Raw genomic sequence first — 25538 nt, forward strand, 5'->3', positions numbered from 1 at the left:
CACAAATTTATACCAATGAAATCCTTGAATTTTGCCATCAGCTTAGTAACAATTATACAGATAAAGACAGCCTAATATTAACCACCTCAGTCCCCAAGTCCAGGGAATTGGGGCACCGACTCTTCATTAACTTCTTCAAACTGAACATGGGCGTTGAGTTATTAGAAGAGGGATGAGGGGAAGGGTAAGTTGATAAGCATCTGAAGTCTGTCTTAACTGCAATCAGCTGGAAGTCCAGGCATCAGTGAACATGTAGGTGATAAGTTTCATTCTCCAAAGCTGTGTATTCTGCAATATACAAATCTCAAAACAAGTTTTAGTATCAAGATAATTATTTTGTTTCACTGAAATCTAGTGTTCTGGAGGCCTACCTCTGTCATGTCTGATCCAAATAATTCTGGAAGACATAACTACTACCTTAATGATCTCATCAGAAAACACATAGAAAAACCTTTTTTTCCAAAGTAGCCTTTCCTTAAGCCAGTAACCAGAAAAACCTTTACATTGAGTTTTTATCCAGAAAAATATTATACAACTCAGAATCACACCCATTTTGAAAGTTAAATCAATTAACATTATCATTCTGCTTAGCTCTCTGTCTAGAGCAGCCTTCTATTTATTCCTCGCGTCTTTAAAGCCTTTTTCATCTGTTTTTACTCACTTATTTCTTGCCCCATTTTCGTTACTATAACCTTTATTTATCTGTTTGGCTCTCGACTCAGAGCAGCCTGTAATTTACTCCTTGCATCTTTAAAACTTTTTTCATCTGTTTCTATTTACTTATTTCTTGCCCTGTTTTTGTTACTATGTAATCACCTTTGTTTCACTTCTGAATTCAGCCAGCTCCATCAGTCGACTGGTTCTCCAGCACAGGAGTGAGGATGACCGCTTCCAATTCCCGTGGTGTCCTTCACTGTATCCTGCTTACTGGAGCTCTAACGTTGAGGCTCTGTCAGTCCACTGGTTCTCCAGCGCAGGGTGTCTTCCACTGTATCCCGCTTACTGGAGTCCCTGTTCGGGCGCCACTAATGTTGAGGCCCACATTCTGCCTCAACACTTTTGGGGCTAAGTGCTCTGGTCAAGAGAGAGTGTGGCTCTTGGGGCAAGAGACACGAAGAATGGAGACAAGACAGGGTGTGATTCAGTCTCTTCTATTTTCTCAAGTCTCCCCCAAGTCTCTCCAATTGAAGGGAATTCTGAGGTATTTATATACACAAGCAGGAGAACACAGGTGAAAACATTTTACCACGTGCACCATACAGCTGCGGTCACTAAACAGCAAAACAAGCTATGTGGGATAAACAATATATTTATCAGAGTGTGCTTCAGCTGTTAGAGGCTTTTGCCAACCAAGTCTTTCATCAGGGTATATGGTTCCAGATGGCTGCAAAGTTGATTTAGCCACTTTCTGCTAAAGTCGGCTCCCAACAGGTCCCCCTTTTTAAATTTTTTTTTTCAAAAGGGAAGGCTGGGAAAACTTACGGAAACCGTGCCTGTCCTAGGTTGGAACAAAGGACCCCAGCCTCACTTAAGATGGTGAGGCCTCCCTTATTTTAGGGGCAAGGGTCTTGAAGTGTTCCTTTACCCGTCATTGGCTATCCGGCTTAGCACGTAAGTTAGGGGTTAATCCTCGTCAATCTTGATGACAGAGGTTTAAGAGTCCCCTACTTCCAGCCTGTAATAGCGGACCTGTATGGGTTTCATTTGAATAGTATCTCGTACAAAAGCCATCAGTTTGTTGAACCGTATTAACCCAAGAGACTTAATATCTAAACTGTTGATATAAAAGCAACACTCTTTAAGGCAACACACAACTTCCCCTGTTGGAGAAGTGAAAGGTCTAAGCCTTGTACCCACAAATTTATACCAATGAAATCCTTGAATTTTGCCATCAGCTTAGTAACAATTATACAGATAAAGACAGCCTAATATTAACCACCTCAGTCCCCAAGTCCAGGGAATTGGGGCACCGACTCTTCATTAACTTCTTCAAACTGAACATGGGCGTTGAGTTATTAGAAGAGGGATGAGGGGAAGGGTAAGTTGATAAGCATCTGAAGTCTGTCTTAACTGCAATCAGCTGGAAGTCCAGGCATCAGTGAACATGTAGGTGATAAGTTTCATTCTCCAAAGCTGTGTATTCTGCAATATACAAATCTCAAAACAAGTTTTAGTATCAAGATAATTATTTTGTTTCACTGAAATCTAGTGTTCTGGAGGCCTACCTCTGTCATGTCTGATCCAAATAATTCTGGAAGACATAACTACTACCTTAATGATCTCATCAGAAAACACATAGAAAAACCTTTTTTTCCAAAGTAGCCTTTCCTTAAGCCAGTAACCAGAAAAACCTTTACATTGAGTTTTTATCCAGAAAAATATTATACAACTCAGAATCACACCCATTTTGAAAGTTAAATCAATTAACATTATCATTCTGCTTAGCTCTCTGTCTAGAGCAGCCTTCTATTTATTCCTCGCGTCTTTAAAGCCTTTTTCATCTGTTTTTACTCACTTATTTCTTGCCCCATTTTCGTTACTATAACCTTTATTTATCTGTTTGGCTCTCGACTCAGAGCAGCCTGTAATTTACTCCTTGCATCTTTAAAACTTTTTTCATCTGTTTCTATTTACTTATTTCTTGCCCTGTTTTTGTTACTATGTAATCACCTTTGTTTCACTTCTGAATTCAGCCAGCTCCATCAGTCGACTGGTTCTCCAGCACAGGAGTGAGGATGACCGCTTCCAATTCCCGTGGTGTCCTTCACTGTATCCTGCTTACTGGAGCTCTAACGTTGAGGCTCTGTCAGTCCACTGGTTCTCCAGCGCAGGGTGTCTTCCACTGTATCCCGCTTACTGGAGTCCCTGTTCGGGCGCCACTAATGTTGAGGCCCACATTCTGCCTCAACACTTTTGGGGCTAAGTGCTCTGGTCAAGAGAGAGTGTGGCTCTTGGGGCAAGAGACACGAAGAATGGAGACAAGACAGGGTGTGATTCAGTCTCTTCTATTTTCTCAAGTCTCCCCCAAGTCTCTCCAATTGAAGGGAATTCTGAGGTATTTATATACACAAGCAGGAGAACACAGGTGAAAACATTTTACCACGTGCACCATACAGCTGCGGTCACTAAACAGCAAAACAAGCTATGTGGGATAAACAATATATTTATCAGAGTGTGCTTCAGCTGTTAGAGGCTTTTGCCAACCAAGTCTTTCATCAGGGTATATGGTTCCAGATGGCTGCAAAGTTGATTTAGCCACTTTCTGCTAAAGTCGGCTCCCAACAGCCCTGGGCAAACATAAAAATCTATATCTTGAAGTAAGGTTCAGCTGAGAGAATTATCACAGCCAGGGTCAACTGGCCAAGGAACCGAAACCCGAATATATTGAGGAGTAATAATCTGAGTTTTGGGTGCATTATTCTCTGGGTCACTGTACAGGTCTAGCTGATGTTGAATACCCCAAAGGGCCACCTCTCCCTGTGCCAGTTTACAAAGATCTGGAGTAAGGCGTGTTGACCACCAAATGCCGGAGGAAGTTTTAGAAGCATCCCAGACAACATCATCCCCTTCTGAGAGTAGAAGTTTCCAAGCATAATTCCAAGGGATGTGTCTATTAGGGGCCTTAGGTTCAGGCAGTTGAGCATTGATGATCATTCTGGTCAGCCACAGGATCATGAACATTCTTGTCTGGAGCAGCATCTGGAAAAGAAAAGAGATCTGTCTCAGGGAGAGACCATTGCTCCATTCTGGACACAGGTGGGTTAACAGCTTTCACAAGCCTCTCTGGTAGATATCTTGGGCCAGCATTCTCTTTGTCATATCATCCCCATCCTCATCCCCAGATAAGGACAGGATCTGGTCTTTTCCATTGTCCTGTAAGGGGATCCTTCTAATGCACTAATGCATGAGAATCCTGTGATTTAGGATGCCACAAACGGTCAGCTGCTGACCTGCCTTCATTGTTCAATGACAAAATGTTGAGAACAAAGAGAGCATGGTTGAGCCTATTCTGAGGTGTCAAGTGAGAGTAAGCATCTGTAACTTCAGCCAGGCATTGAAGAGTATTTTTCAAAGTCTGATGGGCTCTTTCTACAATGCCTTGGCCTGGAGGATTATAGGGAATACCTGTGACACATTTGATATCAAACTGGGAATAAAACTGTTGTAACTTAGTTCCTGTATAATCAGGGCCATTGTCAGTTTTCATAATCTGTGGCTTTCCCGAGACAGCTATGTACTGTAATGTATGTGATATCACATCACACAATGCTTCTCCAGAAAGGGGAGATGCGTGCATAAAGCCACTATAGGTATCAACTGTAACATGCACATATTTTATCCTTCCAAAAGAAGGGAAATGAGTAACATCCATCTGCCATCATTCATTAGGGACAAGTCCTGTAGGATTAACTCCCACATGGGGGACTGGTCGTAGGGTGGCACATCCACCACAGGACGTAACAATTTCTCTTGATTGATCTCTAGAAATCTTAAACATCTGGCACAAGGTAGAGGCATTTAAATGATGTAAAGCATGAGCCCATTTTGCCAAATCTATAGAATCAAGTAGGTTGGGGAATGTTGCATGAGTAGCCTCATCAACCAGGGCATTTCCATATGATAGAGGACCACCCAGGCCAGAATGGGCTCTCAAGTGTCTTACAAAAAATGGCACTGTCCCCTTAATGATTTTTTTTTTTTTTTTTTTGGTTTTTCGAGACAGGGTCTCTCTGTGTAGCCCTGGCTGTCCTGGAACTCACTCTGTAGACCAGGCTGGCCTCGAACTCAGAAATCCACCTGTCTCTGCCTCCCAAGTGCTGGGATTAAAGGCATGCGCCACCACTGCCTGGCGTCCTCTTAATGATTAAAGATTGAATTTCTACGAATAATTTGGAAGCAGTAGAAGCAGGCTTAATATATGGGACGTTCTCTAAACCAGGAATAGACTGGGCCACTTAGGCACTATCAGTATACAAATTAAATGGAGTCATTCGTAATGTTTTAAAAACCTGAAGGTCTGCAAACAACTGCACCAGCTGGGCAGAGGGATATGGGACTGCACTGAAATAATCTGATCCTGTAAAACATAGGCAGCTTTGCCTGTTGAGGAACCATCTGTAAATACCAAGGTGCCCTCAAGAAGTGGAGTCTTGGAGGTGACTTTGGGGAAGGTCAAGGAATACATCTTTACAAATTGTATAAGGGGATCATTTGGATAATGATTGTCTATGGTGCCTGCAAAGGAGGTGCAGGCTATCCACCAATCATCATTGGATTGAAGAAGCCACTTCACTTGATCCGATGTGTAAGGAACAATAAAAACATCAGGATCCTTACCAAAATATTGTCTGGACATTTTTCTTCCTTTAACAATTAGGGTACCAGACAAGGAATAATAGGTTCCCAAACCTTGCTTGGACTTGAGGGGAGATATACCCATAACAAAGAACATCCCTTTCTTGCAGGAGTCTGGAACTGTTGCCAAAAGACCCCCACTGGAGTATGTGTTGTAGCACAAACAACATAATAAATTGGGATAGCGTAATGAATTTGAAATGCGGTTCGGAAAGATATGGTCTGACTTATTTGCTGTAGGGCTGAAATGGCTTGGGGTGTAAGGGTTCGAGGAGAGAAAGGATGGGTATTTCCTGAAAGAAGCTCATCAAGGGGAACTAGAACCTCAGGAGGAATCTTCAAACAGGGATGAACAGAATGAAGATTCCCACGCAACTGTTGAAAATCATGTAAAGTCTTAAGGGAGGAAAGCTGAAGCTCAATCTTTGGGGTACAAATTTGTCCCACCTCGAGTTCATACCACAGATAGGAATAAGGATCTTTCATCTGAATTTTTGTCAGAAACAATCTTAAGTCCCTGTGAACTCAGTGCCTCCTGAAGTTGTTGAAAACATGAGAGAGCTTGCTGTCTATTAGGTGCAGCCAGTAAAATTTCATCCCTGTAATGAAGAATGTATGTTTGTGACCAGGCATTTCTGACAGGTTGGATTACAGGGGTAACATACTTCTGGGCTAGGGTAGGGCTATTTGCCATACTCTGAGGGAGGACTCGCCAATGAAAATGGTCCATGGGCCCTTGGACATTAACCTGAGGAATGCTGAGTGCAAAATGATGACAATCATCTGGATGAAGAGGTATGGTAAAAAAGCAACCCTTAAAATCAAAGGCAATTTAAAAAAGATCTGCTGGTATGGCAGTGGGAGATGGAAGACCAGGCTGCAGGGCTCCCATAGGAATCATCACTCTGTTAACTGCATGGAGATCTTGTAAGAGTCTCCACTTGCCAGACTTTTTCTTAATAACAAAAATTGGGGGATTCCAAGGGGAAGAAGATGGCTCAGTGTGGCCAGCTGCCAACTGTTCCTGCACCAACTGCCTGGCAGCAGCCAGCTTTTCTTGTGTTAGCAACCACTGATCAACCCAGATTGGGGTAGTATCTTTCCAAGAAATTTTTTCTGCATGAGTCTGGGAGGCAGGCATGAATGTGATACTTAGGGGAAAAGCTGAGGCTGGGATCTCAAGCCTTGCCTCTCAGAAACACCAGCAAAAGCTCTGGTTTCTTACCTCCTTAGTGAGCTCCCTGCCTGGATGCTTAGCTGAGGGTGTGACTGACACTAAGCATGTCTGTCCAACAGCTTTAACACTGGATCCCTAGATTTTCAAGGCAAGAAATACATTGCAATATTTCCTCAGTTTTAGCTCATAACTCCAATAATTGGGAGGATGTTTTCATCAGGAAATGTTATAGTAGGCTTTGAGGCCACTGAAGAAGTCAGAGCTCCATTGAGGCCTATGTCCTCCTAGCAAATGAGCAGAATCTGTGTCTGACAAACTGACTCAAGGCCAGGAAGAATTCCTAATGGGTCTGTACTCTATATTCTCCTTAGGGAGACATCAGAGTTGGATGTGTGACATTTAAATAAGGCATCATCAGGCATTTCTCCTGGTCCATTCCCGTATCCAATTCTATAAAACATCAGCCATCAGTCCAGCCAGGCTGATGGGTGGTGATAACCCAACAGAGCCCCTCCAAGACAGCAGACTCCACCCACCAGAAGGGGAGTGGCCACATCAGGGTAAGATTCTGTGATGTTGTAGTGGATATGGAAGGGGTTCTTCCCACCCCAGGCACAGAATCCTGTGAGGGGAGGTAGCATTTGTGAGCTAATCTGTCCTCACCTCTCTGGCTCAGGCCAGCAGGAGTTTATAGCTCCGCTTGCCCAAGCAGGCACTGGTAATGTAGAAATGCATGTGGTCATGCTTCAAGATGGACGTCAGCACTTTCAGCTTCTGCCTCAACCAGGGCCTGGGCCTGGCTGCTACTGTTCTTGCTCCTGTGACTGTGGCTCCTTTATCCCCACCTCTGCTCAGCTCTTGAGATTTAGTGCTTGCTTAATGTGATGGACTTAATGATAAAACTAAGGGTCAGCCTGACCCTCAGGAAAGTTTAGTCCTTAGCATGAACTTTTGCTGTTCTGACCTTTGTTTCTGTAATCATAATGATTTTGGCTCCTAGGTCAAATAGAATCACCATGATGCTATAACTGTGTCCTATGGTTATTAAAAGTTAATATTACCCTGCCATTCTTGCCAACTGCCACCTCAGCTATATCAATGGGTCGTGCTGAATTTTTGGTTATTGCCTTCATTGTGGTTATTGCCCTGCTCACTTAGCCTGGACACACTGCAAAAGGAATCTTTTCAGACTACGGTGGAGGGGCACATTGATCTATGGGTATAAACATTGACATTTAGGTGATAGTCTGATAATGTGTCTGGTTATATAAAACACTAATAGTGGGTTCTTCCTTAGGTCCTGTCTTAGTTAGGGTTTCATTTCTGTGAAAAGACACCATGACCAAGGCAACTCTTATAAAGGAAAACATTCAATTGGTGCTGGGTGACAGGTTCAGAGGTTTAGTCCATTGTTGCCATGGCAGAAGACGTGGTGGCATAAAGGCAGACATGGTGCTGGAGGACGAGCTGAGAGTTCTACATCTTGATTGACAGGAGACAGAAGGAGACTGAACAGCACGCTGGGTGTAGCCTGAGCATATGAGACCACAGATCCTGCCCCCAAAGTGACACACTTTCTAAACAAGGCCTCACCTCCTTATAGTGCCACTCTGTGCTGGTTAAGCATTCAAACACATGATCCATGGGGGCCATTCCTAGTCAAACCACCTCAGTGTCTATGACCTCGATAGTCACGGGTTCTTTTCTTTCTTTGGTTGCACCATTTTTTGGTGTTTCTGTGGATCAGCATAAAGTGATTTTTTTCCCTATGATTTGGGCATCTGAAAAACCAGTCACCTCTCTTAGTGTTTACATGGGCTCTTCATTTGAGGGAATTTTCCCCTCAGATTGAAGTTATTTTATTTCTCAAACATATATTCTTGCTTCCCTTTCTCTACTGTCTGTCTATGAACTGGGACTGCTATTATCTTGGGCTCTGAATTTGGGATACGCCCACAGGTAATCCACATATATCAAGACAGAAACAGTTCTCAGGTGTCTGCAAGCAAACCAGAGCATTTCATTCATGTCCCTTGCTTTGTTTCATTGAAAAATGGCTTCTTTGTAGTGACCCTGTGGTGTCATTCTTCAGTGACAATGGTCCTGAGCAGGAAGGCCTATAGAGTCAGAGATAAAGAAGATAGATCAGGTAAGCTTGGGAGGTCTTGCAGAAGCTATATCTTATGCCAAGCAAGCTTATTAATAAATACAGCACTTCATATCCTATTTCCAGGTGAGAAATGGGACAGAGTCAGAAGAAAGCAATCATGCAATAGGAAGAAGTTCACCAGAAGCTAATCAAGCAGTGACGCACAAAGGAAATATGGAGAATCTAAAGCACATGACAGACCAAGTATACAGTAACTTTGGTGCTGGTAAGCCTAGTATTGTATGTGAAAAAGACAAGTTCCCAGGAACCAAAACCACAAGTCCTTTGATGTCTTGGCCCCAGCTCCAGACAGGCCTCTAACCTAACTTTTTGGCTATTTATAGAGTTCTCTTTCCTTCCTCCCTACACCACTCCTACCCCTTCCAGTCCAGTAGACATAAAGTTATTGTGCACTGTGTGAGGATTTAAGTGCTGATTTCTGTCTCCTGGTATCTTGGTGCAGTCCTTATTCAGAGAATCTCCTGTCTCAATCTTGTGTAAACACCAGCTCCCCAATTGTTCCCTGATCTGACTGAGGAGAGAGGGAATATGGTGGGACTTCTTGCCAGCCAGGGGAGGGAGCAGGAGAGAATCCATTGTTGAAGCCCACACTGCCCCTCACTTGGGGGCCATTGTGCCCCACACTTTGGTGCTAAGTGCTCTGGTCCAAGGGGATCAGACAAAAGGTTTAGCAAGAGAGAGAGAGAGAGTGGGGATGGAGGGGTAAGAATTGAGAAAAGACAGAGGGTTTGATCAAGTCTCTAGTCTCCTCTACTGAAAGAAAATCCTAGCCTTGTAGCTGGGGGGCACTAAACAGCAAAACAAGATATGTGGGATAAACAAGATGTTTATCAGAGTGTGCTCAGCTGTTGTAGTCTGTTGAAAAACAAGTCTCATTTCAGGGTATATGGCTTGAGATGGCTGTAAAGATGATAGCCACTTTCTGCTAGGAGTAGGCCCCCAACAATCCATGAGAGAGCGTTAGAAAAATATCTGGAGCAGAGAAGCCATAAGATCTTGGGGATTTTGGCTGGAGGTAGCCAAATTAGCATAGAACAGTAAAATAGAAGAATAACTGCTGAGTTACTGTGCCCTTAAAGTGTGATAAATAAATAAAATAGTTCAGTCTTTTTGAGAACTATTTGAGAGCTAGCTGGGTCAGAGAAAACTGTAACATGCTCATTTTAAAATGCCACTAACACAACCCTCCAACACTAGTTAGAGGAAAAAGGCTAGAGGGGAAAGAGGGTGGTTTCTTGAAATATTTAGTGAGAAATCATAGACAGACATTTTCAATGAATTAAATGCTTTTTGAGATCAGGGGTAAGATTTTTTTTCTATTACTTGGTCTTTTAAACTTTTTTCATACTTTCCCTGTGAAGCCTTGAGCTTCCAGGTCTCTCACTTCATTTCCAGTTGTCAAGAAACTTCCTTGGTTACACCTCTTAAACCTACAATCCTTAGTCCAATGGTATCCCTTGCCACAACATCCACAAACCCTAGGAAGCCAAAAGCATTCTCTTAAAAAACCCATTCTTGTAAGAGATGGCTTGTACAATTCTCTGGTAGAAGGTACCATATTTCTCATAGTTAATGCACTGGACATTTTGATATCTGAGGCTTTTAGCAGCATGGCCACAATTGTTTTTGGAAATGACTGAATTTTCCTCAATTGAAACACTGGGCATTTGGATATTGGAGACACTTAGCAATAGCTTGTTCTACCATACTAGCATGATACACTCAAGAACCAATATTGAGAACCTTATCCACTTGTCCATTGGCACTGCTTTTGCCTTTAATAGTCTGATATCTCTTTTACATTTGATATTCACTTTCTCAAACCCAAGGGTCTCTATTAACACCTGTCTTGCATCAAGGTATAGTATGCCTTTTATTCACAGCTGAATCCTGTCTTTTAAAGAAATGTATGAAGTCTTCCTTCCCCAGAAGACTGTACAATCCTTGTAAAGAACGTGGACCTTTTCCCAGGCTCTTCAACTTTATCTCAAGCTCTTAAAGCCACTAAGCAACATTGTTCTATAACAGCGTCTTCAAATCAAATCTTTTCTTGTAAATCAGAGAATCACTCTTCTCCAAGCAAATCATCTTTGACAATATTCATTCTACTTGCTCTGTTTCACTGTTCAGTATTCAGTGCTTCCTCTCTCCACCATGATAAACATTCTAACTGCTGACTGGCCTCTAGCACAGCTGTTACCAGACCCTTCCAATTTTCTATTTTGCATAGTCCAGTTACTTAATACATGTTTTACACAGGGTAAATGCATTCCATTGGAAATCATAGCCTCTTTAAAACACCTCAGATCTATCATTTCTATAGGACAGTATACTATCGCATCATAATCATGATCCACCTCATTAGCAACCGTGTGCTGTTCAGTTACAGGGGAAACCAATGATCCCTGCCTTGTGGCAGGGTTTGCTTTCTTCTTTCTTTTTCCAGGAAGCTCTCCCTGTTCTCTTGTTCAGTCACAGGGTCTGAACACTTATTTTCCTTTTTCCAGCTCTACTGGATTCCCAAGTGCTTCCACCTCTACTCACATTTTTTTTTAGTTGTACAGCCAATTCTGCAACATTTTCAAAAACAAGAGAACAGAGAGACCCTTTCTGTTTTCCCATTCATTCTATTTTTGTTGTTGTTTTTCAGGTTCCTTCATTTCCACCTGCAATTTTTAAAGTGCTCAGCCATTCTCACAACCTTTTAAGAAAGAGACTATGAATAGAAGAAAAAAACCAGAAAATTCCTTCTGGGATCAAATTGCAGGGGTTGGGGGATCTACTGTAGCTATGGTAAGCCTTTTGCTGACATCTAGAAGTGGAATATTCATTCCTGCGTCTCCTGCCATTTCTCTACATCATCAGAATCAGATTTTCCATTCTGCCTACCTGATTCTGGGTTCCACTTATAACCCAACATTTTCACTATTTATTTGGTTCTTTTTCCTACTTTCCTACACCATCCCCATCCCTTCTATCCCTTCAATAGTAGGTACTAGAGAAACAAAGATAGAGGGGAAAGGGGGCATAGATATTCTTGGACTACTTCCTGCTGATTGGGGGAATTGAATTCCTTGGGGCAAGTTTGATCTTTATAATCAGGATATCTCCAACCAACAATTCAGCAAACAGCAGCGAACAACAGACAGCAGCAGCAGGGGGAACAGCAGTACCCCAGCCTCTGACTCTTATGACTCTAGCATTTTATACCCTCTCAAAACTCCCCAACTTTCCAAACATAAACTGTCTTCATTGGCAAAATCACACCCCTCCTAGAGCAATAGGCAAATCATAGTCAGCCTCTGTGGACAATCTGAAGCAGCCCCATACTCACAAAAATATACTCACCTAAGATTTTTGTGTTTAAAAAAAAAAACAAAATTATCACTACAGAGGTACTGCCAAGTTTACCCCTGGGAAAGCACATAGAGTTAAGTCATAGCCTTTCATTAGTGCTTCTGAGAAATCCTTGGGTAAGTCTGTCTCTCAACAGTGTGGGAGGGTTCTGCCTAGATCCCCTACAGGATGAAGTGTGGGAGTGTCTTCAGTTGCCTCCTCTGTTCTCTAATATATCTCCTTAGTTTTAAGTGAACTGGGGTACAACCTCCTAGGTAGTGTCCAAACTTCCCACAGAGCTGCTCTGGTGTGTGTGTGTGCCAATGCGTCAAGCAATGCCTCTGTGGAGCAAGGAGCTCTTGTAGCTTCCTGGTGAGCCATTCTGCTCATGGCACCCACTGCTTTGCACTTTGAGCCTGAAGCATATGATCTTAGCTCATGACTGCCACTTTCTGGCTCATATTCTCACCTTCTTGCATAAAATTATTCATTTATCATGTTCCTTTTCACATTTAAGAATATTATTACTTATGATTACTCTATTTTTTTTTTACATCCTAACTTCCATTAATAATCAGGAAGGGTTTGATACAAAAAGAGGTTTCAAGTTAAAAACTTGTGTTTATTTTTTCTTGAGACACTTTGCCATACTCTAAAATACTGGATAACTTACAATCATTCACCATTTGACTTTGATTTAATATCTTCTTATTTGTATGTAACCTCACATTTCAATCTTTCTCCCATGCTCTGTGTATCTGCCTGTGCCTCATTCTCTCTCTCTCTCTCTCTCTCTCTCTCTCTCTCTCTCTCTCTCTCTCTCTCTCCCTCTCTCCCCATATGTTTTATTGCGACAAGGTCCAGGAAATTCTGAATTCTTATTATATATATATATGCACACACACACACACACATACATACACACATTTCTGACAATCAGGTAATGAAAGGACATCATTAGCTCACTAGCACAGCTAAGTTCTCCAGGAGTGAATTGTCAGATCATTTTCTTTTCATCTGTGTAAAAATGGCTACATTACTGTGCAGTAGCTGGTGATACTCCTGATGTTCTGTACCCAGAATGTGCTCAGTTTGCCTCACACGCACATGGACAAATGATGCTTATCTGTGGTTGTTTTTGTTCCAGTTAGTCCGGACTTTGTAGCACAGAGGTGTTTGTAAGCATCTACACCAGAACCCATATTACTTCAGTCTCCTATGCTGAGCAGAGCTATTCTGAATTCCTAGTAGTCACAGATGACTTCAGAACTTACACTTTGGAAAAATCTTGCACACTTGCTCAAATTTTTGGTTTAGATGAAGAAGCATAAGGCAGAGCCCTGTGCCTGTCAAGCAAAATGACTGTCATCAAACAGTGACACTTGAGGACATTTCACTGAGTCTTAGGTGAGCTGTGAGACACACACATACAGACTCCCCTCATGATTTAATCACCAAGGTCATGGGAAATTGAGTGTGAGCCCCATGTTGTCTGTACACCCCCAGTCTCCTAGAACTCACAGCCAGCAGATTGCTGCCATTACCAGGTAATTGTGAACACTTGGTTTAATTCCACTCTGACCCCAGAAATTGTCTTTAAGGAAATCTTTGGTTTTCTTCTTTATTTTCACTTGTGATATGAGAGTGTCCGACTTGGGGGTGTTTGTAGTCCTTGCTCTAAGGCTCTAGGCCTGAAAATCCTTGGAGGAGTTAGCACACCCAGTCACTCAATCCTGCACACGTTGTAGCTCTGAGAGATGAAGTCCTTAACTCAGGTGAACATTCCACATCTGTGTGGACCTTCAGGACAATGCTGAGAGGCACATGTGGCTCCCTCCTCATTGCTTTTCCTGTTGTCTGTCATGATTTTTCTGTTTGTTTTGTTTTTAAACCACTTTCATGTTATTTCCACATATCACAGCTTCTTTTGTGGCTTGGATGTTTCAGGAGGATTTTAGAGCTTCCATTCTTATAAAATGGCACCAGGGACTTTCTCATAGTTTAATTTTCACAACATGGCACAGAATGATTCTAGAAGTGTGGTGGGACAGGATCCTCAAAATTTAGTTCAAGATTGAGTGCTTTGTTTACCCTGGGCCTTAAAGAGTGACTCAAAGCAATGGTTAAAGAAGAAAAAATAAAACCATCCAGAGTAGATCACGTGTTACATCTTCTGTTTCAAAGATAAAGTTATTTAAATTGTGTGGGCATAATGGAAACCAAGTGCAATAACTACAGAGAAACCCTCAGCTGCAAGTGTGGGTGGGTGTGGCCACAGACAGCAGAGTACAGCAGACTTCCTTTCATTAATTTTGCTTCTCAGAACTTAGAATTTGTCACTGTTCACAGTTCCCATTTCCTGTCTACAATGGACACATCAAGAGTCTACAGCAATGTGAAGACATTTAGGTCTCCAGGGTATAAGCAAGCATCATCCCCATCTCTCCCCCCAGGTAAGTGGCTTTATTTATTCTTTGGAATTCGCTTACATTCTAGATATAAGCCTCCTTGTTGTTGGGTTTTATTTATTTTTTTTTTTTACAGTTGTAAGCAATTACTTTGGGATGGTGAGATGACTCATTAGGTAAAAGTACTTGCTGCACAAACCTGACAACTGGAATAAAAGTAGGGGCGGGGGCTTATGGAAATGGAAGTAAGAACACTGACAATTCCCACTGTTTTTGCTGGAAAGAGAATCACTTCCTGAAGTTGTTCTCTGATCTCTACACCTACTGTGGTATGCACAACCTGCAGTCAAACAGATGCAGACAACAATACACACACACACACCCCCCTATATCCCATACTTGAAATTACACACAGACACACACCTACAGTCACAAAACACACTTATACACACACACACACTTGCAGCCACACACACACACACACAGTACTCTGTCATACACGGACACACATCTGTACTATGAAACACACACACTCTGTCCATGTCTCTGTCTCTCTCTGTCTTTCTGTCGGTCTCTGTATGTCTGTCTCTGACTCTCTCTCACACAGACACACTAATTAATTAGAAAACTTTTGCTTTTTAGCAGTGGTTCTGTTGGTGTTGATGGTGTAGGACAGCTTGCCTGCAGGTATCTACAGCTTCAGAGAGATAAAGCTTACATATTGCTTTGTATTCAAGTAATATTTATGAAACTTGAAAAGGGCTTCTTCCATTCAGCCTTTGTTAAAAGAATCCGGAAGAAATAAAGATTTGAAAATATGAGCAGCAGAATGTTATTAGAGACACTGCAAACTTGCTGTAGTAGTTTGCTCATTCTATATCCTGGTAGAAGCACAGAAGGAGAAACATGAACAGTGACCTGCTTTTTGACCAAACGAAAAAATGTTTTCTTTGATGATAGAATGGATAGAATATCTACAAATCTCATTCATTTGTTCATTCATTCACTCATTCAGATATAACCACCCCACTTTGTTTTAGTATTTTTCAAAAGGATAAGATCCAGGTTTAAACAAATGTCAACATCTTTTCCTTATAGAATTTCTGTGAATGTGTATATGTGCAATCATTAAACACTTGCATCAGAGATTGTGTGATGTTGAATAACAGCAAGGAAAGCATTGAAATGAAATGATGTTTGACATTAGAAACAGCAGCAGACAGAATCATCCAGGCAAGCCTTCTGAGAGATGATGCTGGAGTCCTGCTGTGAAACGTCCAGGGGGTGAAGAAAAAGTATTTGAGAGATGAGTCTTCTAGGAAGCTGGACCTGCAAATTCAAAGGGAAAACATGCCTGTGGTATTGTAGGGGAACACACATGCCCAGTGTATTGTGGAGATCAAGTCAGGAGGAATGGTGACAGGTGGAAAGGGATTTGGAAAACATTCCATAGGTTCAAAACAGCTTGAGGGGTAAACCATTGAAATACCTGGACAATGCAGATGACTTACTATTCTGTGGATACCCAAAATGCCTGAAGTAGTTACTTCCATATGACTAAAGCTCACATGGCCTCTTCAGTGATCAATGGCTGTTCCCTTCAGTCTAATCTCTTCCAGAACAGCTCATACAGAGCAGGATGCCTATGCAGTTCCTTATAACTTAGCGTGAAGGAATAGTGGCTTCTAAAATCACCCAAATAAGCTGTTACTTTCAGTTTTACAGAAAAAGCATCACTTGCGAAGGGGGAGACAATGAGGAAGCATTACTGTGTATTTAATGGGGCTTTGTAGTAGACACCATGTTTTTAAATTTATAAGAATTGTTTCATAGATCCTAAAAGTTTATGAAGCAGATATTTTCCAGTCATTTTACAGGTGAAGAAATTTATGATTTATGGAGGTTAAACATATTGTCCCCAATATTGTATTATACCACATTATATTACATTATATTGTGATAGTTTTGAAATATAAAGTTTCTGAATACTAGGCTTTAGTAAAAGGCATTAAAATGGTGATGTATGAGGATAATAGTATTTTACAAAACACTTAGAATTTCAAGGGTGGAAAGAGTGAGAAAAGAGAGAAACATAAAATAATGCACATACATAAAATGAGAAATATGTGTTTATTAACTGGGCTTAGTCATTCTGTGTCACATCAGTGTTCAGAAGAATTTCAAGGCTAATATAAATAAATTGCTCTTATATTCAGTGTGTCTTTGAGGCCTTGGAGGTTTGGGTGTGAGTGTGTATCCACTTTTGCCTCCTTGTCCAACAACACAGCATGTCTTACAGATCAGGAATCACAGTCCATGATTCTATTTCTTAAAACCAATGCACCATTTTCTTCCATGACAGTTTTATGTCACCTCAGACCACACAGCATTGTTCACTGTTCACAAAAGACTGTGTGCAGAACTGCCACATATAAGATTATAACTTCTATAAAATATGGTATTTGCACAAGGCATATGCATATCTTTGTGTGCTTTAGATAATCTCCAGATTAACCACAGAGTCTACGATGATCTCGGTGCCATACAAATGGCTGTTATAAGTATTTCTCTAGAGAATATGATGGGGAAATCTATATGTGTTTAATAGTTGCAATTTTATATACATGAAAAAGTTTAGTCAGCAATGAACTGGGTCTTCAGATATGGAGGGACCATGAGGCTGAGGGAAGCTGTCTCTTATCTCTTAGGAGTATTTCTATTCTCTTTGCTTCACTTGATTTCTAGTGGTTTTTCCCTCAAGAACATTTTAACATAACTTAGTTTTCTTAATGATTATTTGTCAGCATCCTAAAACTGGTCTACAGACTTGTAGTGTTTGCATTCTCAATTATACAATTAAGGCACAAAAGATAATGACAGAAAAAAGAGTGAAAATGGATACACAGACAATTTTGGACCATACTATGAAAATTAAAGAATATTTTAAAGCATATCTGACTTAATATTTTAACATGTAATTCAAAGCATGCTATCATTTATAAAAAAAATACATACAAACAACAGGAAACCAACATTACCATGAATAATCTACATTTGTAAAAATTAAAAAACCATAGCTACATATGGTGGGATACAGCTGTGAGTCTAGTATTTAGGAAGAGCAGACAAAGAGACCAAAAGTTCAAGGGTATCCTTAATCCTTAATTAGTTAAGAGTAAGTTTGGGTCTAGCCTACGCTACTGGAAAAGCAATCTCAGAAACAGAACAAAGCAAAACAAAAAGCAGCAAGAAATCTTTGCTTAAAATGGTGCAGTGCTTGGTTCTAATGAATAAGTCTAGAAGCCATTCATAAAATGGTAAGACATGGAACTGTTAGAAATTAAATGAGAACAAAAGAGGTTTTTAATTAAATTAGACATGGAAGAGCCAGCTAATGTTTCTCATTATCTAATTATCATATCATTATTTATAAACAAAACTACCATTGTTTTCCCATATGAAACTCATATTTTTTAATTGTTTAAAAGAAAGTTAAGTAGAGAAAGATATGATACTTGATGACCACATTTCAAATATCAGTACATTTTGCTGTTTAATAAGCATAAACCATCCATTGTTGATAGAATTACCAAAGAAGGCAAATATCAAACAAAGTGTTTAGGTGGTGCAGTGTGGTAGATATAGTGTATGCCATGTTATGTAGGAGACATAGAGGGTCTTATGCTCACAGATAAGCACAAGATGAAACAGGAATGTTAAACACAAAGAGTTGTTCCTTTAAAGAAAAGATGTGTAATCTGAGATTATACATGATTAACATTCTGGTAACTCTTACAATATCTATTTGGCTGAGATTCCACTGAATCATCTCCCAGACAAGTATAGTAAGCTTACTATACGTTGAGCTCAAGCTATAAAACTTATCTTTATGGAAGATATAACATATAATTACAAAGAAGCCAAGTCTTAAGTTCTATTGTGTACAAATGATTGGGTTAGTTTTCACCAGAGAATTTTTTACCAAATTGTTGTGCTTCAAAATGCCTAAAAGACACTATTTGGGGTCAGACTCCAACACCTGCTTTGAACCTTTTTGAACCAACACCTGCTGCTTAGTCATGCTGAACCTAACTGCCTGTTACCTCTGGCAGATCATACACCACTGGCTGTGGTGATCACAGAACTCCCACAATGTTACATCATCGTACTTCCATAACTTCTATAGACACAGTATATGTCATGTTATACCACAGTGCTCCTTATTTGCCATTTTAGTGTCTGTAGCTTTTATTACTTGCATTCAACAGTGAGTTTAAATGACTAACTATGAAATTGTAGTGATAAGTTATTCAATGTTTTAAGCTGGGCACTGCCCTGAGAAGCAGTGATGAGATACCATGGCTTCTAGCTTAAGACGTGACTCATTAATCGCCAGTGCTGTGTCCCAGGAACACTCACTTAGTCAGTGATGGACCCACATTACAAAAGTAGATACTGACAGCCCACTTATGCCAAAGAGAAGCAATAATTCATTACTTTAAATAAAAGGTGAGAATACAAGGTACTCCATTTCATTGAAAAAATTGTTTATATTGAAATACATCAAATTGTGAAAGTTATAACTACCAGATATATCATGGGCTAAATTAAACAGAAAACTCTCTGTCTGTCTGTCTATCTGTCTATCTGTCTGTCTGTCTGTCTGTCTCTCTCTCTCTCTCTCTCTCTCTCTCTCTCTCTCTCTCTCTCTGTGTGTGTGTGTGTGTGTGTGTGTGTGTGTGTAAAATAAAGTGTAGCACTGACTCCAGGCTCAGTCAGTCTACTAGGAGTGCTGGAAACAGTCCTTGTAGTTAAGAGAGATCTTATGGTAGTTATGAACCCCTCTAATCTTTATCTCAGAAGTTCTCAATTAGACTTAACAAGTGTACTCTTTGCACTTTTTAGATGCATGTCGGTGCCCACACTGGCATCATTTGGCTCTGAAATTTGGCTGTGCTGGGCTAATCCTTCTTCTCTTGAGCCTGATTGGACTCAGTGTCTTAGGTAAGTGAGGCAAGAGCTTTTGCTTCATAATTTTCCCAGAGAAACATTAGTCCTCTTTATAGCACTTGGTTGCCTTAAGCCTAGGCTAAGGTCAGTGTCACGTAATGGTACAGGACAAGCTCCTGAGCTTTCTGCTAAAACTTCACATTTCTTCAATGCTTCTTAACTTTTCATGAAACCATTACTGGATATAGCAAATGTATCTTGAACTATAAAATATAAAAGTCACATTGTTACAGAAAGATGACAATAATAAAGAAACCCAAAAGTCCCCATGTTAGTGTCTGCTTCTGACATGCCTGCTAAATCTTGTCTTGGGGTGGTTGCGATTGCAGACAAGCAAGCTCAGGAGTGACTGTGAACAACTGATTCAAGCATGCCCACGGGTTGACTTGTCAAGCAGAACCATATGCAACCTCAGAGCCTTGTGAATCCACATGGTCTGTGCTTTACTCATTCATATATCCTGTCTTGGAATTGTCCCTTAATTCAGTTTGCTGACATTTTATCCTCAGTCCAGAAGTTCAGAGTTGTTGAAATAACCCCAATGTCTGAAGTGAGAATGTGAGAAATAGAATATCCTTTCTACTATTCATCTCACCATTTCATCCCGTCGTGTGTTTTTCTTGTTTACTAGTGAGATTCCTGGTGCAAAAACCACCAATATGCAGTGTGGCTGCTCAAGAGAACAGGACTGGACTAACAGGTAATTGTGTGGCTTAAATTTCCCGAGAATAAGAGGTAACAAAAAATGTGAGTTATCTCAGTCAAAGTTCACAACAGCCCTCCATGAAGACACTATATTACCATGGTTTTGTCTGAGAATATAGGCATAATGTTAAGAGCTCATGGAGAGTCACACGGTTTGTAAACATTGGTGCTGGGAGCTGTACAGAAGCTGTGTGACCTTAACATCTGTGAGAGTTGGCCCTGCTGCCTGCTGGTGCTGGAGCACAGGAGCACTCATAGGCAGGTGTCAAGTTAAAAATGGAATATTTGATCAATTTAATGAATGTGTTGAACAGCTTACTTTGTTTGAAGTTAATTAATTAATAGAAACAAAATAGAAACTGAATCCCTTGTCATTAATTATGATTCCCTGACACATGGCAGCATTAGTTTCCCAAATGTTGAAGAAAATATTTAAAAAGAACACCAATTTTCCACACTATACCCAGCTCTTCTCAACTATGGTGATCTAGCCAGCCAGTTCTTATCTCATGGAGACTCTGACTTAAAGCTCCAAAATCTCTCCACCCAGCTCACTAAGTTCCCACTGTTGGGTTGCTACCACAGCAGCCCCCTGCTTTAAAACCCCCACAGCCTTTGGCTGCACATCTGGCAAAGCCACGCTTTGCTGCCATACCTTTTTCTCTTGAATCCAGTCAAACTGCAGCTCGAAGGAAAACACCACAGAAACTTAGTTCAGAAACAATGGTAAATCAATTGCTGGGCAAAACAACTAGAATCCTAATTTTGTAAGCCATATTAAATCTAAATCCTCTTGTTGGGAATCCTGGCAGATTCACCAAATAAGCCTGGAGACACTAGTAGCTACATCTGGCCCTATTGCTATCCTATCCAAAAAAGATGCCCTCCTCTTCCTCTCTGGAAGTCCCTACTACTTCCTTAGTGATTGTCTCCTTTATTAATTAGGAGATGGTTCACAGGACACCTGAGTACACGACTCACTCCTTGTCAGCAGCCCCTCCCAGGACAACAGAATTAACACCAAAATACAAACAATACTAACACCATACACAACACTTCCCCATTTCTGTCCACTTAAAAGACTCTTTTATCTCAGATATAAATTGAACACAATTATTACCATTTTGGAATTTATAAAGTGCAGGATAGATCTAACACCCACTCCATCATTTTTGTCAATAAAATGGAACACTGTCATGTATCCTCACTTAAAAGACTTATAATTCTATACCTGACTTTTATCCTGGTTTTAGATTGTATGCCATCTGAAAACCATCCTCTCAAATCTCTTCTCTTAATGTAAATAGCCTGGGTTGGCTATGAGACTATAAGTAGTCTTTAAACTGTATCAGAAATCTGAGAACGACCAACATTATCTGAAGATATAGGAAGCTTACTACACCTTCCAGAACTGAGACAAGTTGTAGAGACAGCTTTCTACTTATACAGCCCCAGTAAGTCAGGAAGTTAGAGCATCAGTCTTCAGCCTTTTAGCCCAGGATCATCTGACAGACCTTTGAAAAGCAAGAATCATTAAGGACTAGCTATTCTGTCTTGTCAGACCTAAGCTGTCCTAACCTGTAAATTGTGTCCTTTCAAGAACAGTACATGTCTGCAGGAAAGATGGGCAATTTCTGCCCAGTAGTCACCTAGCCACAATGTACAGCCTTACCTAAAGGTAAGATGCTCAGTGGCTTCTTTTAATCCACACGTGGGAAGCTGTTGGGAGCAGATTTATTTCAAGAACAAGTGAATAAATAATATGAAATGTCAAATTCTGTGGATTTCTGACGCTTTTGAAAACCAACTATGTAAAGTAATCTGGTCTGTTCTCTGTTAACTACTGTCAGCTATTTCTAATTAAATATCTTGACAACACCCTAACAATAAACTCAGAGCCATGAATTTGCTATTTGGCCCTTAACTCACAGGCTTAAACATCTCAGATCAGTTTATAATGGCATTTATAGAAGGACTGGGTGTAAGCCTTGCACTTATAAAATAATTTTATAAAAGTTTAAACTCCAGTGTCATCATAATTAACATTTTCTTGACCTAAAGCTCTATATTGATGGCGCAACAGAAAAAGCTGAACAGTACTTATCCTTCCTCTAACAAAAGTTATTAATCTATTTAAAATGCTAGGACCTATGATTCACAGTGGTCCAGCAAGGGAGGATAATATGGTCGTCATCCAAGGGGACTTATTGAACCAACCCTTGAATCAACTTTGCTGCACCTCTCTATCTTTCTATCTCTGGTATAACCTTAACATTCTTCTCTTAGAGCAGCCCACAGACCTTCTTCTTTAAGAAACAGCAAGTCTACTCCTCTTCTATTTTGTAGAACAACTTCTGAGAGGGAAGTCAATGACTCTTTCAACTTTGTTACTGACTGTTCTAGGGCTCTCAAATCTACATCAATGGCAGAATCTTAGAGGACTTGATTTACTCTTTTTACAACAGTGAGGCCTATGTGCAGGTCTTAAAGAAGGATGTAGCTTTTACATAGATAAGACAGGGATGGTTAAAGAGAGCATGAAAAAGTCAGAGAAGGCCTTGAGAAAAATAGAGATAGAAAGAAAGACAAGAGCTGGTGCAAGAATTGGTTCTCAACCTCTCCATGGTTGTCAACCCTACTTCCTTCCATTTTGGGACCATTAATTGGGTTATTTTTGTTGATTTCTTTTGATCCATGGGCCTTAAATAGGCTGACAAACTTTGTGAAACAACAGATAGATAATTTGGTGGCAAAACCTATTCAGATACATTATCATAAGATAGCTATGGAAGACCATGAGACTTAAGACGAGGTTGTTACTCCATCCAGGGTGTTCCCAAAACCCATCTCCACTCAACCTAAAAGAGGGTATTTCCATGCCTAGACTAGTCAAAGAGGGGCCACTCAGAACCCCCTCTGCCTAGTGACCTAAATTCTTGCTTAGGCTGCGAAGCTAAGCACTGCAAGGGAATATAAATAAAAATTTAAAATATCTTTCTGGGTTCCCTGAGGGACAAGCCTGACTGCATAGGGGTTGATATCACAAGTATCTTCTATCCAGAAAAAAGATATGATGATAGATATGGCCCTCATGCCTCACTTAACAACGACAAGAGGACCAGAGTCATTACAGGGTCCCTTTCAATTACTGGAGGTCAGGCCTCTATCCCTGCCTTTGCAAGATTAAAATTGCCATGGTCCTTCTATACTAAGAGAAGAAAGGAGATGTCAGGAGCAGCCTTGCTTATACACTGAAGGCCTAAAATCAGCCACAGGCCTAAAATCAGCAATAGGCCTGACATACATACTAACACAAAGTCTTGGTCTCTGTGAAAAAACACTGACTCAAAAACAGAAAGCTATAGATCTTATAAACAGGCAGCCTTGGTGGAAAATTACCAGCCTGGATAGTCATAGACCTTGTGGATAGGTATCCTTGGTGGATAGTACCAGCTTAGATAAGAACAAGTGACTCATAGAGTCATAGTGGCCTGTTCCCTGCTTCTTCATCCAGCTGTTGCCCTGTTCTGGAAGATATCTGTACTCCCCCTGAAAACAACTTTACTCATGCATTATCCCTTTCTACACATCCTGTCTCTATGTGCATATAACCCTTGAGTGAAAAAATTAAATTTTCAGTTTGATCAGACTATACACAAATCATCATTCTTTGCGTCCTCCAGTTCTCTCTTCCAGGACTTCTGATCCCAGTTTGTTGTTCTGTGGGACTGGGGCACAAACGGATCCAAATAGAAAAGAAAGGAGTCAAAATATCATTATTTGCAGATGATATGAGAATATACTTAATTGACCCCAAAATGTCCACCAGAGAGCTCCTAAACCTGATAAACAACTTCGACGAAGTGGCTGGATATAATTATTTCAAACAAATCACTAGCCTTCCTGTACGCAAAGGATAAACAGGCTAGAAAGAAATTAGGGAAATGACACTCTTCACAATTGTCACAAACAATATAAAATACCTTCGTGTGAATCTAACCAAGCAAATGAAGATCTGTATGACAAGAACTTCAAGTCTCTTAAGAAAGAAATCAAATAAGATCTTAGAAGCTTGAAAGATCTCCCATGTTCATGGATTGGCCAGATTAATATAGTAAAAATGGTCATTTGCTGAAAGCAATCTACAAATTCAATATAGTTCCCATCAAAATTTCAACCCTATTCTTCATTGGTTATAGAAAGGGCAATTTGCAAATCCATTTGGAATAGCAAAAAACCCAGGATAGTAAAAAATATTCTCAACAATAAAAGAACTTCTGGGGGAATCACCATCCCTGACCTAAAGATGTGTTACAGAGCAATAGTGATTAAAAAATAAGTACATGGTATTGGTACAGAGACAGGCAGGAAGACCAATGGAATAGAATTGATGACCCAGAAATGGACCCACACACCTATGGTCACTTGATCTTTGACAAAGGAGCTAAAACTGTCAAGTGGAAAAGGGACAGCATTTTCAACAAATGGTGTTAGTTCTACTGGAGGTCAGCATGTAGAAGAATGCAAATTGATCCATTCTTATCTCCTTGTGCAATGCTCAAGTCCAAGTGGACAAAGGACCTTTATATAAAACCAGTTACACTGAAACTAATAGAAGAAAAGGATGCGGAGAGCCTCTAATACTTGGGCACAGGAAAAAGTTCCTGAAAGAACACCAATGACTTATGCTCTAAAAGCAAGAATTGACAAATAAAACATCATAAAATTGCAAAGCTTCTGTAAAGCAAAGGACACTGTCAATAGGACAAAACGGCAACCAACAGATTGGGAAAAGATCTTTACCAATCCTACATATAATAGAGGGCTAATATATAATATTTACAAAGAACTCAAGAAATTAAACTCCAGGTAACCAAATAACCCTATTAAAAATTGGGGTATAGAGCTAAACAAAGAATTCTCAACTGAAGAAATTCAAAGGAACGAGAAGCAGCTAAAGAAATGTTCTTTAGCATATACCCAGAAGATGCTCCAACATCTAGCCAGGACACATGTTTTACTATGTTCATAGCAGCCTTGTTTATAATAGCCTGAAGCTGTAAAGAACCTAGATGTCCTTCAACAGACAAATGGATACAGAAAATGTGATACATTTACACAATGGGGTACTACTCAGCTATTAAAAACAATGAATTCATGAAATTCTTAGGCAAATGGATGGAACTAGAAAATACCATCCTGAGTGAGGTAACCCAATCACTAAAGAACATACATGGTATGCACTCACTGACAATTGGATATTAGCCCCAAAGCTCGCAATATCCAACATACAACACCCAGACTACATGAAGATCATGAAGAAGGAAGACCCAAGTGTGGGTGCTTCAGTCCTTCTTAGAAAGAGTAACAAAATACA

At 40.4% G+C, this 25538-nt stretch overlaps 1 protein-coding gene and 1 pseudogene across 2 annotated transcripts in view; one reads left to right on the plus strand and one right to left on the minus strand.

Moving 5' to 3' along the window:
• Positions 1–3649: 3649 nt before the first annotated feature.
• The window catches only part of LOC117714819 (killer cell lectin-like receptor subfamily B member 1F), a 525987-nt gene continuing 504098 nt past the window's right edge, over positions 3650–25538 (plus strand). The window contains exons 1-4 of one of the 2 annotated variants that reach the window (XM_076940640.1): positions 3650–3756; positions 14388–14491; positions 19352–19450; positions 20088–20156. In XM_076940640.1, the coding sequence (XP_076796755.1) occupies positions 3674–3756; positions 14388–14491; positions 19352–19450; positions 20088–20156 (355 nt within the window). In that variant the 5' untranslated portion in view covers positions 3650–3673. Of the gene's footprint in view, positions 3757–14235; positions 14492–19351; positions 19451–20087; positions 20157–25538 lie in introns of those variants that run through there. The other variant, XM_034511491.2, reaches the window with a different exon arrangement.
• The window catches only part of LOC117714930 (C-type lectin domain family 2 member E-like), a 44386-nt pseudogene continuing 39532 nt past the window's right edge, over positions 20685–25538 (minus strand).

Source organism: Arvicanthis niloticus, chromosome 9, assembly GCF_011762505.2.
Source record: "Arvicanthis niloticus isolate mArvNil1 chromosome 9, mArvNil1.pat.X, whole genome shotgun sequence".
NCBI lineage: Eukaryota > Metazoa > Chordata > Mammalia > Rodentia > Muridae > Arvicanthis > Arvicanthis niloticus.